This window comes from Balaenoptera ricei, chromosome 19 (assembly GCF_028023285.1).
Source record: "Balaenoptera ricei isolate mBalRic1 chromosome 19, mBalRic1.hap2, whole genome shotgun sequence".
NCBI classification, from domain to species: domain Eukaryota; kingdom Metazoa; phylum Chordata; class Mammalia; order Artiodactyla; family Balaenopteridae; genus Balaenoptera; species Balaenoptera ricei.
This window is the reverse complement of record NC_082657.1, coordinates 15,232,588-15,246,589: the sequence shown is the minus strand read 5'-3', so window position 1 is coordinate 15,246,589 and position 14,002 is coordinate 15,232,588. Positions and strand designations below refer to the sequence as shown.

The window sequence follows — 14,002 nt, the reverse complement described above, 5'->3', positions numbered from 1 at the left end:
ATGGTGGAGTAGGAGGACATGGAGCTCACCTCCCGCCATAAACACATCAAAAATATATCTACACATGGAACAATTCTCACAGAAAACCAACAGGAAGCTGACAGAAGGACTCCTATACCTAACCAAAGCTGCAAGAAAGATCTCCACAAAACTGGGTAGGATGGGGGAAAAAAAGGCATCAGGTTGGGACCTGCACCCCTGGGAGGGATCTGTAAGGAAGAGAAGGTCCACACAGGCAGACCCTCGCCCTGGGGAATGATCAGGTTGACTCACAATCTGGGCCTCCAAGTTCTGGGGTCTTACATGGAGGAGACAAGCCCCCTTGCCTAATGGGATCTGCTGAGACAGAAAGAAGGGCTAGAGAAACCTAGATCCTACTCATGAGGTATGCTAGAGAAGCCTAGACCCTACTCATGAGGTGTGTGCATATGCTGGCTTGCTAACAATCAGGATGGAGAAAAGCTTGCACCGGCAGCTGCCACCTCACCGCACTTCCTAATCCTAAACAGTAAATGCCCCAGCCCTGCTCCCTCCACACCACAGCCTGGTGTGAGATCAGGGGAAAGATTTGTTTAGCTCCACAGAGACAGACAGGGGGCTCCAGGGGTGTAATCTGGATGGAGCCATGGAGCCATTGTCAGCGTGCACACGGGAGGGTGGGTCTAGCCAGGGGAGACACTGTCAGCACGCACATCAGGCAGCAGGTCTAGCTGGGCAGACATTGTCAGAACATCGTGGAGTGCCACAAGAATGCATAGTGGCTAAGTGCTGAATCTCGGGCAGGTAGGTCCTGGGAGAGGGCTTGATCTAGCTATGCAGAGACAGCCCAGATGGCCTGGGGTGTGATCTGGAGGGAGCCACAGAGCTTCACTGTCAGCTTGCGCACAGTGGTGGTGGCAGCTCTAGCAGTGGAGACTTTTGTCAATGAGTGCACAGCGGCAGCAGAACCAGCTACAGCAGACAATGTCAGTGTGTGCACTGGGCAGTGCCACAAGAATGCATAATGGCTAAGTGCTGAATATTGGGCAGACAGGCCCTGGGCAGGAGTGCACAGCAGTTTGTTTCCCAGCGAGAGTGCTCCAGCCCCACCCACTCAACACAGCAGCTTAGCACCAGACCTGGGGCAGACAGATCCTGGGAGAAGTCTGCCACAGAGGCAGCCCAGATCTCAATTCCTGCCCACCTCAATTCCTGCAGCAACAACACCCCGACACCCAGCTCCAGTCTACTCCACACCACAGCCTTGCACTAGATCTGGGAGGAACAAAACAGAGAAAAGGATGCACCTTGGGCTGCTTCTGAGCAGAACCCTGGACACCTACACACGTGGCACATAGGTTTGCTATGAGCGCATGGGCCTCACTTGCTTCAGCATTCACCTTCTTTGGGGTAGGGCACGCACTGAAGGGCAATGGAGCCTGAGAAACCTGACCTCAGGACTTCTACTCCAACATTTGGGAAGCAGACCCTGCCCCTGACAGGGTGGTGACAGCCATGGAACAAAGAAGAGACCCCACTTCCCATCTAGCACAGGCTCTGGACACCACAAGACCAACTATCAAGGGAATAACAGCCAGCACACTCTGAAGAAAAACGTGGCTGGCATCCATACCAAAACCAGCCCTCACACCAAAAATGTTGGACACACACAGTCTACAAAGGGACACTCCCACGTAAAAACACCCCTTCAAGAACACAGTAGATAACTGTTTCTCCTAAATTCACCGAAGCAGAGAAAGTTAAGTAAAATGAAAGAGCAGAGGGATTACTCCTAAAAAAAGAACAAGAGAAATCCCCTGAAAGAACAGATAATGAAACAGACCTCACCAGTCTACTGGACCCCAAATCCCAAAAAAAAGGGTAATAAAAATGCTAAAGGAATTAAGAAAGATTATCAATAAAAATGAAGATCACTGTAACAAGGAGCTAGAAACTATGAAGGTGAACCAATCAAAATTAGACAATTCAATTACCAGGATAAAAATCAATCTAGAGGCAATGAATAGCAGACTAAATGATACAGAAGAGCGAATAAGTGATCTGGAAGATAGAATAATGGAAATCACCCAATCAGAAAAGCAGACAGAAAGACAAATTAAAAAAAAAAAAGAAAGAAACATGCAAGATCTATGGGATAATATAAAATGTGCCAAGCTATGCATAATAGGGGTTCCAGAGGAGAGGAGACAGAAAAGGGGATCAAAAATGTATTTGAAGAAATCACGGCTGAAAAATTCTCAAACCGAAAGATGGAAACAGATATCCAGGTACAGGAAGCCCAGAGAGTCCCAAACAAGATGAACCCAATCAGACTCATGCCAAAATATATCACAACTAAAATCAGAAAAGTTAAAGAGAGGATTCTAAACGCAGCAAGACAGAAATAGTCAGTTAGAGGGAACCCCCATAGGCTATCAGCTGATTTCTCTATAGAAACTTTTCAGACCAGAAGGGAGTGACATGACATATTCAAAGTCCTGAAAGGAAAATACCTGCAACCTAGGATACTCTACAGCAAGATTATCATTTAGAATAGGAGGAGAGATAAAGAATTTCTCAGACAAGCAGGGCTTCCCTAGTGGCACAGTGGTTAAGAATCCATCTGCCAATGCAGGGAACACAGGTTCAAGTCCTAGTCTGGGAAGATCCCACATGCCACGGAGCAACTAAGGCTATGCGCCACAACTATTGAGCCTGCGCTCTAGAGCATGAGAGCCACAACTACCGAGCCCACGTGCTGCAACTGCTGAAGCCTGTGCACCTAGAGCCTGTGCTCCGCAGCAAGAGAAGTCACTGCAATGAGAAGCCTGCACACCACACAAAGAGTAGCCCCCGCTCACCGCAACTAGAGAAAGCCCACACACAGCAATGAAGACCCAACACAGCCAAAAATAAAATAAATTAAATAAATTTTTTAAAAAAAGAATTTCTCAGACAAGCAAAAATTATAGAATTCAGCAATACTAAACCTACCCTAAAAGAAATATTGAAGGCTCTTCTCTAAATAAACAAGAAACAAGAATCTATAGGAAAGGGAAAATCACAATAAGAAAGGTAAATATATAACAAGATTGAAGACCACTTAAGCCAGTACATAGATTAAAAACAATCAAAAAAAATTTTTAAAGCAACATAACTACAATTAATAGCAAAAGGGTAAAACATAAATATGTAAAATAGGACATCAAAATCACAAAATGTGGGGGAGGTGTAAACTTGTATGACTATCAGTTTAACACAAGTAGAGATAGTTATGGGCCAACAAACTTGAACTCCACAGTCACCACAAATCAAAAACATATAACAGATTCACAAAAAACAAAGATAGGAACTCAAGCATAAAACAAAAGAAAACCATGAAACCACAAAGGAAAAAAAACAAAAAGAAGAAATGAACAAAGAACTGGAAAAACAACTGGAAAACAAGGTTTAAAATGGCAATAAGTATATACCTATAAGTAATTACTTTTAATGTCAATAGACTAAATGCTCTAGTCAAAAGACACAGGGTGGCAGACTGGATAAAAAAGAAAGAGCTACCATATGATCCAGCAATCCCACTCTTGGTTATATATCCAGGAAAAATGAAAACTCTAATTTGAAAAGATACATGCACCCCAATGTTCATGGCAGCACTATTTACAATAGCCAAGACATGGAAATAACCCAAGTGCCCATCAAGAGACGAGTGGCTTAAGAAGATGTGGTATATATACACAATGGAATGTTAGTAGCCATAAAATGAATGAAATATTGCCATTTGCAGCAACATGGATGGACCTAGAGAATATTATACTTAGTGAAGTAAGTCAGACAAATATTATGATATCACTTATATATGGACTCTAAAAAATAATATAAATGAATCTATATACAAAATAGAAACAGACTCACAGACATAGAAAACAAACTTATGGTTACCAAAGGGGAGGGGGAGGGACAAATTGGGAGTATGAGATTAACTGATACAAAGTACTATACAAAAAACAGACAGGCAATGAAGACTTACTCTATGGCACAGGATATTATATTCAATATCTTGTATTTATATTTCAACACTTATAATTGAAAATAATCTGAATATATATATTTATAACTGAATCTCTTTGGCTGTACACCTGAAACTAACACAATACTGTAAATCAACTATACTTCGATTTTAAAAATTGATCACTTTAATTGACCAAATTAACAGAAAAAAAGGAGAAACATTATTTGATCAAGAGCACATATATGGGCTTCCCTGGTGGCGAAGTGGTTAGGAATCTGCCTGCCAATGCAGGGGACACGGGTTCGAGCCCTGGTCCAGGAAGATCCCACATGCCGCGGGGCAACCAACCCCATGGGCCACAGCTGCTGTGCCTGCGCTCTAGAGCTTGCGAGCCACAGCTACTGAAGCCCGCGCGCCTACAGCCCGTGCTCCGTAACGAGAAGCCACTGCAATGAGAAGCCAGTGCACCACAACAAAGAGCAAAAGCAGCCAAAATAAATAGATATAATAAATTTATTTTTTTAAAAAATCACATATACAAGAAAATTGTATGACAAAGGTCAATACCGATTCATGATAGAACCCCTTAGCAGGCTAGGAATAAAAGGAAATTTCCTTCATCTGTAAGAGTATTTACAAAAAAACTTTCATGGAATATCATACTTACTGGTGAATCATTGAAAGTATACCCTTAAGACTGAGAAGGAAACAAAGATGACTGCCACCACATCTATTCAGCATTATACGGAACATTTAGCAATTGAAATAAGGCAAGAAAAAAGGGAGGGCATGAGAATTCAAAATGATGAAAAGTGTCTATTTGCAGATGATATATTTGTAAACATAATTCAGTTCAATTTGAAATAAAAACCTAAGCAGCTTTAATTGTGGAAATGGACTAATTCTAAAATTTCTAAGGAAATATAAATCACTACAAATAGCTACAGCAATGTTAAAGAAAAACAAAGATGGAGGATTTGTTTTCATTATCAGATACCAAGATTTATAATAAAAAAGACATGGTAATTAAGATAGAATGCTATTGACATAAGGAAAAATAAAACAATGGAAGAGGATGTAAAGTCAGTAATACATATATTAACATGAATATGTCTTGAAAACAATATGGGGTGAAAAAAGTGAGTTGAAGAACTGTCAGTCCATTATGTTCCTTATTATTTAAAAATCTAAAACAGAGAGCAACATTATATAATATTCATATATACAAATCAGTGTGGTAAAAACATAAAACCATGGACTCTTGATATACATAAAATTCATGAAAGTGACTGGCTCTGGGGACAGAGTATCTGTAATATTCTAATTATTTTACTGAAAAAAATCTCAAAGCAAAAATGACAAAATATTCAATGTGCTAATTCCAGGTATTGGGTATATGGCTGTTTATTCTATTTCTCCCTCTCTCTTCCTAGATTTTAAAATAATAATTTTTAAAAAAGATGAGAGAAGACAGAGAGAGATGGAAGCAAAAGCAGCTCTGTATTAGTTCAATTTTCTGTGTTCTCACTGACTTCAAGTTTATTCTCATCAATTCCTTCTTCTATTTTCTCACATTGTTTCTAATTTCTAGAACTATATTTTGTTCATTTTGTTTATATTTATTAACATATTATTATTCAGCCTGCAGGTTTTCTTCTGTACATTATTTTCTAGATGTTCTGTAACATAAATTTTTATGTCTTTCTTGATCTAAGTTGCTTATGCTAGTTTTAAAATTTCCATGTGGAAATGTTTTCTTTTTGAATTTTTATTATTAAGTTCCTATGTAACTGCATTCTGGAACATGTACAGTTTGTACTTTTGAAATTTATTGAGTTTTATTTAGGCCTAATATACGGTCAGTTTTTAGTTTTTCCATATCTAAAAAAAGGATATTAATTGATTCCAGGCTATAAGCTATGATAATCAATTAGCTCTATCAAATTCTTATTGGTAGTTATGTTCATTTTGTTGTCTGCTTTATGTGTCTATCATGAGCTAAGACAGATCAATAAAAGTTTCCTATTGATATGTTTCTTCTTATTTTCACAGTATTCCTTATAGTAAATTTTCTGCAGTTTATTTGGTACAGAAGTAGTCCTAACCATTTATCTTTATTACCTAACGCATTTATCAGCATTTTAAAGCACCGTTCTTTTTGTTTTTTTAAAGCTTACAGTCTTGGATGAATGGATAAAGAAGATGTGGTACATATATACAATGGAATACTACTCAGCCATAAAAAAGAATGAAATAATGCCATTTGCAGCAACATGGATGCAACTAGAGATTATCATACTAAGTGAAGTCAGAAAGAGAAAGACAAATACCATATGATTTCACTTATATGTGGAATCTAAAATATGGCACAAATGAACTTATCTACAAAACAGAAACAGACTCACAGACACAAAGAACAGACTTGTGGTTGCCAAGGGGGAGGAGGGGAGGGAGAGGGATGGGCTGGGAGTTTGGGGTTAGTAGATGCAAACTATTATGCTTAGAATGGATAAACAACAAGGTCTACTATATAGCACAGGGAACTATATCCAATCTCCTGGGATAAACCATAATGAAAAAGAATATTAAAAAAAGAATGTACATATGTGTATAACTGAATCACTTTGCTATACAGCAGAGATCAGCACAACATTGTAAATCAACTAAACTTCGATAAAAAAATAAAGATTACTGTCTTGAATTTTATAGTACCTAATATTAACAAATAGCCGTTTTTCTTTCTTTTAAACTGCATTGATATGGCTTTACTTAAACAATGTTTAAATTTTCTCTGGGTCAAAAGCTTCCCATCTATAAAATGAAAATGTTGGAATAAATATTCTCTTAAATTCTCTTTGAAGAGTTAATCATTCTCAATAGAAAAGGGGACAGCTAGGAAAATGATGAGATTCTTTCATGAATCCTGGATTTTTTGACAGAGTGTAAAAATATAGTCTTTTCTAACAGGAAATTTTGCTTTTCTAATTATCATATGTTTATTTACTACCTAGAATCCAGTTAGTAGTTTGCCATTGGTAGTTCACTATTTCAGGTAACATTACCTATTCCATATTAGGTTTGTGAGGAGATATAATATTCAGCAATTTTTGCTATTAACTTTCTTATCTTGATTAATGGCAACACTAACACCTTTTTTGAAAAATGGAACTGTAGCATAAGTTTTGATTCCTACCTCTTCTTCAACACCTAGGTACAATGTGTCAACAAGTTCATTTGACTCAGTCTCACCAATACCTCCTAAATCTCAACTCTTCTATTTCCCCTATATGTTAAAGTAGTGGAACAGGAGAATTAAACAATTGAAACTTTTTTTTCTGATAGCTCAGAGACTATTTGAGGGTCTCATAGTAGTTGAGGTTTTCATTATGAATACTAACTGCCACTGAAGAGAATGAGAAAATAATTCTTATTTGAGCCCTGGAGTTATGGTTTTTTATTCAATAAGTTACCGACTTACTAGATGTGCCCAGCACTGGTTTAGAGCCTAAGGATATAGCTGTAAGACAGACATAAATTCTGGTCCTCCTGGAATGTGCATACTAGTTGAGGGAAACAAATTAAAACATAAACATGTAAATAGGTAAGATAGAATAAGATAGTGTAATGGTTGATCTTATGTGTCAACCTGACTGGGTTGTAGGTTGCCCAGACATTTGGCTGAACATTACTCTGGGTGTGTCTGTAAGGGTATTTCTACATGAGATTAACATTTGAGTCAGTAAAGTGAGTAAAGCAAATCGTCCTCCCTAATATGGGTAGGCCTCAGCCAATCAATCAAAGACCTGAATAGAACTGAGTAAGAGGGAGCTGTTTGAGTTGGGACTTTAGTCTTTTCTGTTAGCTTTACTAGCATGTTCAAAGTTCCCCAGGGATAAAGTTTGTCTGTTCCAAGTGTGGAAAAAGCTAGTATCACTGAAAGACAGTGAATGAGGGAGGGTATAGCAAAAGATAATGGTAAAGAAATAGGAAGAAGGCATATCATGAAGGGTTTTGTAAAGGACAATAAGAAATCTGGATTTTATTCCAAGTGTAAAGGGAAGCCATTAGTTGATTTTAAGCAGAGAAGTTAACACCTCAGGTTTTTAAATTATCACTTCGGTTGTTCTCTGGAGAATGGACTACAGATGGTTAAGAATGTATGCAGGGAGATTAACAGGCAGTTACTGAAGTACTTCCAAGTAAGAGATGATACGGCCTAGGTTACAAGAGCCATGGAAATGTTGACAAGTGATCAGATTTGAGATATGATGAAAAACTGGACTAATCTGATGATTATTTTAGAAAATCATTTTGTTTGCATTTCATTAATCATGAGTGAGGCTGAGGTCATACAGGACTGTGGTTAAGTTTACAGGCTTCACAGTTACACCACCTAGGACTAAATCCTGATTCTACTACATCCTTTACCTATGACCTTGAGCAAATTTCTTAATCTTTCTATGCTTGTTTCTTAACTCCTGAAAAAAAAATGAAGATTCTTTATGAAGTCTACGTGAGGTAATTGATGTAAAACTTTAATTAACAATAGAGATTAGTTTTTATTATTATTTACAATTTTTATCGGGCATTTGTTCTTACTTTTTCAATTTTGGATTTCTTTTTCATGTCCTATATGCAGTTTTCTATTGGATTTTAATTTGGTTTGTAAATAGTATTTAAATACCAGATTGGGTCTGCCATATGTATTATTAAGATTGTTGTCAAGTTTTGTCAATTTACTTTATGGTGATTGTATCAATAGGAGAATATAATTTTTACGTACTCAAATTTAGTTGACCTTCTTTTTTACTGCCTATGAGTTTGATATTATGCCAAAAAACCAGCTAGTGACTGTAGAAAATATACTCAAGATGGTTGTCTTGCAGTAGTCAGAACTCTCATACCCTGTTAAGAGTACAATTTTGGACAATCACTTTGGAAAACTGTTTGGCAGTATCAATTAAAGGTAATCTTAAACATAACTTATGACTCAGAAATTCTACTTTGGTAGAAAGAAATATGTACATATGTGCAACAAAAACCTACAAGAAAATTCATAGGAACAATATTTTAATTGTTCCCAAATAAAAACTACCTAAATGCCTATCAGTAATCGAATGGATACATAAAATTATGGTTTATTCACATTAATTAAATAATATACAGTAGTAAGGTTAAGTAAACTACTTACATGCAATGATTCAACATGAATCTGGCAAACAAAATATTAAGCAAAAGAAGTCAGACACAAAGTATATAGGTTACATAAAGTTTAAAAATAGGCATAAATAATCTATAGTGATATAATCTGAACAGTGGTTACCCCTGGGGTGAGGGTAATAACTGGGAAAGGTGCAGGAGTCTAATGGGTGTTAGTGTAATATTCCATTTCTTGATCCAGTGCTTATGCTGGTTAAACACATGTATTCACTTTGAAAATTAACTGAGGAAAAAAACTAGAGATACAGAGAAGCTGCTAGATAGGGGCACCTGGTCAAAGAAAGGTATATCTCAGTATGGCAAAGCTCTGCGCTAAGGGTGAAAAGGCAGTAAAGTGAGATTTGTTCAATAGCTAAGAGTGCAGGATAAATCTGAAAGAGAAAGATTCCAAAGGAAGTCTGAAGAAAAAGGATGAAGTTCTGAGGAAAAGGAAATGTCCTTGAAGAGGAGACAGACATTACTTATTCTAAGAGTAAAATGAAGAAGAAATAAGGAACCACGGATTCAATTCATTAAACCCACAAACATTCACAAAAACCACATATACCAGGCATTGTTCTAGGGGCTGGAGATACAGCAGTAAACCAAATAAAGCATACTCTTTGTTCACATTCTAGTGGACTAAAATTATAAGAATTTACCATAAATGATTACTTCAGACTGTGGCTGAATCTCAGCAAACACACATGGAAAAAGATAATTATACAGGGTCATTTGAAAGACACATCCCATCTATTTCTTCAGATAGTCTAGCTTTTTGTAAAAATAAGGTATGAAAGCATAGAATAATGTGGTAAAATGCATTAATCTTAAGTGTACAAACTGAGACATTTTTATACATTTATGTATTTGTGTACCTACCACTCAGGTCAAAATACAGAGCATTTTCAGCATACTAGAAGATTCCCTCATGTCCCTTCCCAGTAAATACCCCTTCAGGGGTAACCACTATTTTCTATCACTGAGATTAGTTTTCTAACTTCATATATATGGAATCACATAGAATGTACTCTTATTTCTGACTTCTCTTACGACACATGTTTGTGAGATTATCTATGTTGTTATAAGTAGCAGTAATCTGCTTTGGGGAGTGTGTGTGTGTGTGTGTGTGTGTGTGTGTGTGTGTGTTTATGTGTATAGTGTCCAACTGCATGAAATACTATAATTTATTCCATTTTCTGTTGATGTTGATTTGCGTTCTTTCCAATGCTGGGCTATTTTGACATATATTCTTTGCCTTATCCTCGATCAAAACAGACCATCAGTGGGGAGTTCCCTGGTAGTCTAGTGGTTAGGATTCGGCACTTTCACTGCCGTGGCGCGGATTTAACCCCTGGTTGGGGAACTGAGATTCTGCAAGCCGTGTGGCATGACCAAGACTTTAAAAATTATTAAAAAAAAAAAAAAAAAGACCACTAGAAAAGCTGGGTTTACCAACTACGGGAAGTCTCACTACAATATATTCATTGACCTAGGTGCCAATGAAAAACTTACTTCTGTTAATAAATGTTCACTTTTATCCTTATGGACAATGCAAATTATGTAATGAATTTCTGCCCTTGTTTACCTATTATAATGAAATTCAAAATTGAAGCCCAAGTTTAATCTCTCTGAATGAAAGCATTTCTGCATAATCATATTTTAACTCTTTCCTGGTCTTAACCTTCCAACTCTGTTTCCTCTGAAAATATGTTTTATCTGTACAGGATTTTCCAATTTAGTGTATGGATTACTGCAATTCCCTTAAACTGCACTGTAAAATAAGGCAGGGAACAAATATACTACTTAAAATTTACCTGCAACTCAGTCATTTCCTTTTCTTTCTGGGAGTGGACTGGGCCTGAGAAGGCAGAGCTGGAGAAGAGAATAAAAGCCATTAAACAAGGTTTGTTTTGCAGTTTAAGAAATCTGCACCCACAAGGTAGATTAAAGGTCACTCTATAGCAAAATGATACTTGGAGCCATCAGAAAGGCCAAGAATATACATTCCCCAGGTATAAAGATGACTACTACATCATGTGGAGCTTATGCATATGGTGAACAGGAATAGGAGTACATATGTAGGAGATGCCCCATGAATTTATCAATAGCTCTGTATCAGAGAATAAACAGTTCACGTGGAGCAGAAAGATATATAGCTTCATGAAAGCACATCACCAAGAAAATTATGAAACTGACAACATACCTAAGGTATTTTAATGTACTGAGACTATTAAAAAGAAATATTTTAAGTATAAACTAAATGGGAATTTAACTAAAATGGTGATGATTTTATATTTTGAGAAAAGAGTCAGGAGAAGTTTATGTGTGTGAGTGATGTGTATCAGAGGTACTGGTGGTGGTAAGAACGTTTAATTCTTATTTTCCATAGTATAAAAAATCTAAATCTGAAAAGTGTCAAATAATAGCAGGATAAACATATGATTTGGAAAAACGGAGTAAACAAAAGAAGGCACAGTTAAGAGTTCAAAGTGATTCTTTCTGGGGACAGGAATTAGAGATGGGGAGAAAAAAGGAACAGGGTATAGTTTTTCTTATTCTTATTACAAGTCTAGTAGCACTATTTGATTTTTTTAAAAAACAATTAACATATTATTTCACCCAAATACAAACTGAATCATAAAACAATGTACTATGTACAATTAATAATATTATGTATTATGTAATATTCATAATATAATGTACATGCTTATACGCATGGGGTAAATAATGCATGATTATACGTATAATGTAGTATGTACTATCAACAGGTTAATGCAGGGGTCCCCAATCCCCCGGCGGTCCGCGGCCTGTCAGGAACCGGGCCGCACAGCAGGAGGTGAGTAGCGCGAGAGCATGGCACTCCCCATCGCTGGCATTACCACCTGAACCATCGCTCGCTGGCATTACGGCCTGAATCATGCCCCCCGCCCCAGTGGAAAACCTGTCTTCCAGGAAACTGGTCCCTGGTGCCAAAAAGGTTGGGGACCTCTGGGTTAACATACACGCTTATAAGCATGGGGTAATTAATTAATGCACGGTTATACATATAATGTATTATGTGTGGCAGTGGTCCCCAACCTTTCTGGCACCAGGGACCGGTTCTGTGGAAGAAAATTTTTCCACGGATGGTGGCGGGGGGGGATGGTTCAGGCGGTAATGCGAGCAATGGGGAGTGGCAGATGAAGCTTTGCTTGCTTGCCCGCCGCTCACCTCCTGCTGTGTGGCCCGGTTCCTAACAGGCCACAGACCAGTACCGGTCCGCAGCCCGGAGGTTGGGGACCCCTGATGTATGATATAATATATATGCAATTCCAGGACACCTAAATCAATCAACTCTCATATCAACACAACGAGGTCTATATTATGGACAATGCTCAGAAATTTGTGGATCAAATCATAGTTTTATACCCGTTTTAGTACCACTAAAATACTTTGAAAAATGATCCGCATCAATATTATAAATTCATTAAGAAGCTAAACAGCATTAACCTGTTAAGTTAAAGACTGGGAGTTAGGGGGACTTCCCTGGTGGCACAGTGGTTAAGAATCCGCCTGCCAATGAAGGGGACATGGGTTCGATCCCTGGTCCGGGAAGATCCCACATGCTGCGGAGCAACTAAGCCCCTGCGCCACAACTACGGAAGCCCACGCACCTAGAGCCCGTGCTCCTCAACAAGAGAAGCCACCGCAACGAGAAGCTCGTGCACCATAACAAAAAGTAGCCCCCGCTTGCCTCAACTAGAGGAAGCCTCGAGCAACAACAAAGACCCAATGCAGCCAATAAATAAATAAATAAATAAAAATACCTTAAGGAAAAAAAAAAAAGACTGGGAGTTAAAACTCCCCTTAATGATATGCTACAACTGGATATATCAACATGATTTATTACTAGTCTATCAATAATTCTACTCCTATTTATTATATTCCAACTAAAAATTTCAAAATATATTATTCAAACCGAGAGTTGATGTCTACCAAAATACAAAAACAACCTACCCCTTGAGAAACAAAATGAACGAAAATCTATTTGCCTCTTTCATTATCCCAACAATAATAGGACTTCCTATCATTATCTTAATTATCATATTCCCAAGCATTTTACTCCCAACACCTAATCAACTAATCAATAACCATATAATTTCTATTCAACAATGACTAGTTCAGCTAACACTGAAACAAATAATAGTTATTCACAATCACAAAGGACAAACCTGAGCACTAATACTAATATCACTCATCTTATTTATTGGATCAACAAATCTATTAGGACTATTACCACATTCATTTACACCTACTACACAACTCAATAAATCTAGGAATAGCAATTCCCCTACGGGCAGGAACTGTAATTACAGGCTTTTGCCATAAAACAAAAGCATCCTTAGCTCATTTTCTACCACAAGGAGCACCGGTTCCTCTTATTCCTATACTAGTAATCATCGAAACTATTAGCTTATTCATTCTCAACCAATAGCTTTAGCCGTACAATTAACAGTTAACATCACAGCAGCACATCTATTATTCCTTTAATTGGAGGAGTGACTCTAGCATTGCTGAATATTAGCACCACCACAGCCCTCATTACATTTATTATCCTTGTATTACTTACTACCCTCGAAATCGCCATTGCCATAATTCAAGCTTATGCATTTACCTTACTAGTAAGTCTTTATCTACATGACAATACACAATAACCCACCAAACCTATGCATATCACATAGTAAATCCCAGTCCCTGATCCCTTATAGGAGCTCTCTCAGCCCTTCTAATAATAACATCAGGCCTAATTACATGATTTCACTTCACTTC

General features: G+C 37.6%; 1 protein-coding gene across 1 annotated transcript in view; it reads right to left on the bottom strand.

Moving 5' to 3' along the window:
• The window catches only part of ZNF569 (zinc finger protein 569), a 62,006-nt gene that overhangs the window by 21,116 nt on the left and 26,888 nt on the right, over positions 1-14,002 (bottom strand). Inside the window, exons 3-4 of the mRNA XM_059906208.1 lie at positions 11,008-11,065; positions 9,183-9,203 (exon numbers count right to left, since the gene is read on the bottom strand). Of these exons, the coding sequence (XP_059762191.1) occupies positions 9,183-9,203; positions 11,008-11,065 (79 nt within the window). The remainder of the gene's footprint in view (positions 1-9,182; positions 9,204-11,007; positions 11,066-14,002) is intronic.